The sequence below is a fragment of the Protobothrops mucrosquamatus genome, unplaced genomic scaffold (genome assembly GCF_001527695.2).
Source record: "Protobothrops mucrosquamatus isolate PMUCROS unplaced genomic scaffold, P.Mucros_1.0 scaffold916, whole genome shotgun sequence".
In the NCBI taxonomy this organism is placed as follows: Eukaryota; Metazoa; Chordata; class Lepidosauria; order Squamata; family Viperidae; genus Protobothrops; species Protobothrops mucrosquamatus.
In genome coordinates, this window is record NW_015387167.1 from 68359 (window position 1) to 75330 (window position 6972).

Below are 6972 nucleotides of genomic sequence, written 5' to 3' on the forward strand. Positions count from 1 at the left end.
ATAGAATCGTAGAGATCAGTAGATCTATTTAGTCCAATTCACGTCTTCCAGGATCAAAAATAGAGCATTTCCAATAGATGTCTCCATTTAAACACAACTGGATACTGGATTTCACTATGTAATGTTCTAACATGCTATTGGAATGTGTCTTCTTGCAACGTAAATCATATCATCCTATCTCCTTCCTTCTGAATCCTGTGATATTGGGTAATTTCTACCAAGGTGGACCCAGCAGGCAAAGCTAGTTCTATCTAGGCAGGCATTATGCTTCCTAACAGATTTAGCAGAATACTTGTAATCTGCCAAGTATTATTATATATTTCTTATCAATGTTTACATCCCAACATTATTTTATCTGCATCTTTGTGTAATTTTCAGTGGAAAGGTAGAATATAAAAGTTATAAATTAATAGTCTATAATGTTGATAAAAGTTCCATTGACCTTTAACATATGGTATGACACTTGTCCTATGGTGGATGACTTCTGTCAAGGTCTGGATATGGGCAATGAATCTCTCCTGGTCTTATTTGCTATCTCAGTGATGTTTGATACTATAGACCAGTGGTTCTCAACCTGTGGGTCGGGACCCCATTTGGGGTCGATCAACCATTTCATGGGGGTCGCCAAGCAAGGCTGTCCGCCATTTTTTTGTCCGCCATTTCTTTTGTCCGCCATTTTTTCCCCTTTTCCAGCGGGTGCCTTACCTCCCTTGGGCTGGGCCAGCTGGTGGTCGGCCTGCTCCATCTCTGCCGCTTGCCAGCTATGCCTCGGCTGGCATAGGGGGCGGAACCACGCATGCGTGGCGCTCCCGGGCATGAAAAGTCCTCGACTTACGACCGGTTGGGTAGTCCTCGACTTACGACCAGTTTAGTCCTCGACTTACGACCGGTTTAGTCCTCGACTTACGACCGGTTGGGGTCGCGGCATTAAAAAGGTTGAGAACCACTGCTATAGACCATGCTCCCCTTTTGGGCCACTTGCAGGGGCTAAGGACAGGAGGCATGGTTTTACAATAGTTTAGCTCCTTCAATGGATCTCCTTCCATTGGTAGAACAGCTTACCTCCTGGAGTTTTGGGTGCTCCATTGCTAAAATCAAAGAATCATAGGGCTGAAAGCGATCTTGGAGGTCTTCTAGTCCAACCGCTGAGGAGGTCTTCAAGAAAAGATTGGACAGCCATTTGACCAGGATGGAATAAAGTCTCCTGCCTTGGGCAAGGAGTGAGACTAGAAGATCTTCAAGGTCCCTTCCAGCTCTATGATTCTATGATTCTTTCTTAAGCAGGAAGTAGTGGGAAAGAAAAGACTGATCTTTTGGGTACTCTCCTGTAAAGTGTCACATAGACTGGTCTTCTTGATTCTGCATTTATATGAGATCATTGAAGAAGATCTTTGGTAGGTTTACAACAAAGTATCTAACAATACATTGCCACCATGGAGGTGATGTGGAAGGCCACATCCTGTAATTGGAAGCTATAAGTATCTGGATGGGATGAAAAAACCGAGGTTAAACCCTAACAAGATGTAGGGTTTTTTATTGTTTTGGATATTGGAGAGATTGCTGATACTGTTATGACTCTGGTGGTGCATAATTTGAGTGACTATTACCATAAATTGACTTTTATTGCCTGGAAAACCATTGCATAGAAAATTACATTATTGTGACTTTCAGCTATAAAAATGTTTCATTTTGCAATCTTTATTTTCTAAAGATTCAAGGGATACAGAAATTAAAATTCATTATTTTATTTTTTTTCCACTTTGTTTTCTTTTTTTTTAGGCAAGGAGGCACAACATAAACCACCAAGTAAGTTTCTAAACTTTACAGCTATTAAAAAATACAGGAATAGTGATCATGGTTAGAATTTGGTGATATTCCCCAGTTGTGTTTTTACTGACAGTTGCAAACATTTATCCTTTGCCTATCTCCTAAACCAGCTGTGGGCTTTGGGAATTCTCCAGAATAGATCTTGAGGTTCCATAAGGAGAAACCACCTTACATTGAGTTCCATTCACATACAGATGGATATTGTATTTTGCTCATTGAAATGTGGTTATAATCATACCTTTACTCCAGTTATATATGTGACTGTCACATCATTTTCCAGACTGTATAATAATGTCCTATAGTATGTATGATTTTACTGAGCAATAGAAAGGTTTTGCCCCCAGCATTGTCTATCCTGATGATCTATGAATAAATTACTGTGAAGTACAATATTAATCCTGTTTCAGTGACCTTGCAAATCTAACTTAGAAATGTCATGATATTTCTGAAGAAGCAGCCATGTAGAGAGGGCATTGACCAGGATTCTAATAGAACTAGACTAGCCCAACTGGAAACCCATTTTCTTTCACCTGTTTCATTTCATGGAGCTCTTCAAAATGGAATGGTGCCTAACAGAAGTGCCTTCAGGTCATTGAGAAACCTGCTAAGTCTAACCATCTTAATAGGTTCCATCCTGCAGTGATTGATGGCCCTAGTCACCCTAGGACCTTATTCCTTTCATATGAAGGAGATATTATGAAGTTACCAAGAGTAGTGACTTACCATTTGCATGTTCCCAACAGACTGCTAACACACATTCCAAAACTGTATTGTGTGTAGGCTTATCTTCTTAGAGAAAGCCTAAGCACGACCACACATGTAGATTCACTATCTACTGCATGCTAGTTTGAGATCATCAGAAGATAGGGCTAACACTGTAGCTCTTCTCTCAGTAATTCTGAAACGACTTGTTTCATGTGAAATCCATCTGAAAAGAATGTAAAAGTTAAGAGCAGAAGCTATTAATATAATACAACAGCAAAACAATGTTGAGTTTATATTATATTGCTCCCACCTTTTAGAACAAGAGGTTCTTGGGCATGAAAAAAGAGTTCATCCAGCCAAACCAGGTATTTATTCTAATATCCTTACTTCACACAACCACTTGGCAAAATGGGAAATGGAATTGACAAACCGAGCAGAATAATAAGGCCTTGAACATCTGACATTATTGCTATTCTACAATATTGTATGCTCCCCCCAACAAAGAAAAAATCGTGCTTACTTATGAATAAGGACAGAATGATGCATCCCTATTATTTAAGCCAAGAACAACAACCCAACATTATCTTTTTCTCCTTTTCTTCCATTGAAGTAAGATTCTTTAATTTTTCGCCAAGTCCAGAGAAATTACAAGATGTGTCATGTTATACTTATACTTGCTGCCCTGCTTTGCATGTGAATGCTTTTTCTAAACTTGCAATTTAAATAGCCTTGTTAACTTGGTTGCTAATAATGTCTTTGCTGCTATTCCATCTTTTTCTGAAAAGATGGTTGTGCACTTTAACATACTGAATTAATAGAATTTCCTAACTATTGTTAGCCGAATAGCTTAAATAATGCATTTGGCGATTAATTGTGATTAATATTTTACTTTCCATTATCTTTTTTTAAAACAGTAAAGAATATAAATAATTTACATAGTAAAGAGCTAGAACACTGAAATACCAGTGTTTCTTTCAGGGATGGCTGCAAGGAGAAGGTCAAAGTCAAGATCGTGTCTACAAAGCCTGCCTCTTTTTAACATGCATCATGATGCATGTAAAAAGGGGTGGAGCTTTGATTGCATGTTGGCTTTTTTGATCCCTTTCCCTGCAGACATCCCTGGTTCCATCAACAACTTTCAGGGGTGCCCCATGAATTAACCCAATGTGAATTCCCTTGGATAAGAAGACTTTAAATGCAATAACTCAATCTGTAGCAGATTGACACATTTGGAACTCTTCCATTCAGGGCCAATAATGAACATCTTTGTACTACATACCATGTTTTATTGCCATAGGGAGCATAATATTAAATAATATAGTAAGAATTACTTATGTTGCAAAGTAAAAGTAATTAAAAGAGGCTTTGCATAGATGATGTCAGAGAATATAAAGTGTAGCTGTTCTCAGGAGGCATCTCTTTTTATGATTTATGGAAACTATCCATGTACAGAGAAGCAGCGTATTCCCTGTAGTGGATTACAGGTTGCAGTTTGCTACAAAACAAATGTTTAAATATAGAGCATAACTGGTAAAAATTACTGTGACTCTCATACAATTGCTAGTATTTCTGTGCCATTACAATATAGATAATCCTCAACTTAATGGCTACAACTGAGCCCAAAATTTATGTTGTTAAGTGAGTTTTGCCCCATTTTACGACCTTTCAACGGTGTAAACAATTCACTTAAGTGTTAACAATTCAATCATTGTACCAACAATTCACTTAGAACGAAAGGATAACTGAAACGAACAATCTTCAAACGTTTTTCCCCCAGTGTACCGAGGTCCTGTGACGTTGGCAACATTTACACTCAGTTAACGGTTCGTAGGTTTATATTTAGTGTACTGGTACCCCCACGATGTTTGGTTATAAGTTTGAAAAAGTCACTTTTTAAAGTGCCGTTGTATCTTCGAATTATCACTAAATGAACCGTTTTGAGTTGAGGACTACCTGTATAGCCAACAGAAGACAGCAGACCTCCTGCATATTTTTAGAGTAGGGTTCTCCTGAGTGGTCAACATCAACCCTAAGAGTCAATGGGGCTATCCAGTATTGTTGTTGTTGTTATTATTATTATTATTATTAATAATAATAATAATAATACTAGTTAAAGTAGTATGTATTAAATTATTTTATATAATAAATATTTGGGGTTTGATGAACAATCTGAAACTTTATGAAGGGTTAATGAGCTGAAGAGTTTGGGAACCTCTATTCAGAGGTATTAATAGTTGAGGGTGAAAGTTCTCCAAGCTTGTGGGCTGGTTTCTGAACATTTCATTATTAAGCTAGGTATCATCTTCAGCAGAATTTAGGAGATGTCAGTGTCAGTTTAGGGGATGTCAGTTCTTCTGTTTATAAGAGCATCAGGTATGGGTGTGTCAGGTGAGAGTTTTGTGATAGGTCTTTTGATGGGAAGGTTACATCAGGTCAGGGTCATTGGGAGGTGAACTGCTGGGGGGGGGCTTCCGTGGGTTGGTTGAGAGTCGGTGCTGTTTCTGGTTGGCTGTGCGGTTGATTTGGATACTGAGGGGTTTGTAGGCTGGTTGTAGGTCAATGTGTCTGTTGATGGAATTGCTTGTGGAGTGCCAGGCCTTGATGAACTCGCGAGTGTGGCTGATGGTAGCGTGGCCAATGATTTTTGTGTTGCTCCAATCTAACTGGTGCTGTTTGGTGCTGGTGTGGGTAGAGATTAAGGATTTGGGATAACGGCATTTGACTGCCAGCCGGTGTTCGTGGATCCTGGTTTTTAATTGACATGATGTTTGTCCCACGTAGAATTGGTTGCAGTTCTACCCATCACCCATCATAGACCCTCACTTGAGACACCCACACCTGAAGCCCTTATAAACAGAAGAACACTGACACTGACATCCCCTAAACTCTGCAGAAGGTGTTTCCTTGTCTGGTAACCAAATGTTCAGAAACCAACCCACAAGCTTGAAGAATGAACCTTCACCATCATCCTACACCCGAGCTACAGATAGTCAACATTATTGCATTTCGGACAAATGGCTGTCCAGTCTCTTCTTAAAAACTTCCAGTGTTGGAGCATTCACCACTTCTAGAGGCAGGTTGTTCCACTGGTTAATTGTTCTAGCTGTCAGGAAGTTTCTCCTTAGTTCTAGGTTGCTTCTCTCCTTGATTAGTTTCCATCCGTTGCTTCTTGTCCTGCCTTCAGGTGCTTTGGAAAATAGCTTGACTCCCTCTTCTTTGTTGCAGCCCCTGAGATATTGGAACACTATTATCATGTCCCCCCTCATCCTTCTCTTCATTAAACTAGACATACCCAATTCCAGCAGCCGTTCCTTATATGTTTTAGCCTCAGTCCCCTAATCATCTTTGTTGTTCTTCTCTGTACTCTTTCTTTATTCTTTAAATCCTATAATCCCTCCATTTCTCTACTGCAGGTCTTCTATGACTACAAAATGAATCCCCTCTGTTCACCTATGATCATATTATCTCTGAATTGAATACAAATTTAGCAACACATTATGATAACATGGCTTTATTCTAGCCACATTTAGTCTTGATGCCAATTTGCACCAAATTTCATACTTTATTCTTACTCATTTTGTCAAATATTATAAGCTTTTATACTGCTATGATAATCAATATATAATTAATATAATATGCTGCAAATATCTCTCTTTAAATATTTGTGCCCCTATTTTAAGTATATAGAGGACAGCTACACAAGTATATACTGGTAGATTGCTACTCTTGAGATAATGTCTTACTACACTGATTATTGTGTTGTGTTATCAGTTGTCTCTTATCCGATGGGTAATTGAAGAACACCTATGAATACCAATGTATTAACTTAACTGAATTTGAATAATCTTTGCATTATTTTTAAATGAGGAAAGTAAAGATATTAACATGAAGGAAACCCTAAATTATCTATTTCTATATCTATCAGTAATAATAGGAATGAATACAAGTAATTGAAATTATATTTTAAAAGTCATTATCTATTTCTTTCTTTCTACCTATTTTGACAGGCCTCTAATTAATTGCTTGTGGCAGCTGTCTAGCATTTTGCAACATCAGGAACTTTATTTGCATTAAAAGGGCTATTGGTGCATGCTATTTTTTAATTATTTAAATCTAAAAAATTTCATTTAACATAGCTGCATGAAAAGTCAAGGCTCTGCCTTCTAAATTTATATTTACCTTTTTACTTATGTCTTATCTTTCTACTCAATAGATGTTAAACTGTTTGACATGCCCCTCACTTGCAGCTGTAATCAATATTTCAAATAATTTTAAATGTCTGCCATTTTACAAGGATATGAAATGGATACTGACTGGAGATAATCTGCAAAACAGACCACATTAGAACAATAATATCAAATCCCAAGGCAAAATCCAATATATTCAGTTTTGGCATTAAAACAGATCAGACTTTCCTAATGTGCACCCTTCAGCTACCCC

The 6972-nt window shown here is 37.9% G+C and overlaps 1 protein-coding gene across 1 annotated transcript in view; it reads left to right on the plus strand.

The window, feature by feature from the left end:
* Positions 1 to 2974, plus strand: part of LOC107290525 (microtubule-associated protein 1B) — a 34161-nt gene extending 31187 nt beyond the window's left edge. The window contains exons 20-21 of the mRNA XM_015819410.1: positions 1780 to 1806; positions 2850 to 2974. Coding sequence (XP_015674896.1) covers positions 1780 to 1806; positions 2850 to 2974 — 152 coding nt within the window. The remainder of the gene's footprint in view (positions 1 to 1779; positions 1807 to 2849) is intronic.
* The last annotated feature ends 3998 nt before the right edge of the window (positions 2975 to 6972 follow it).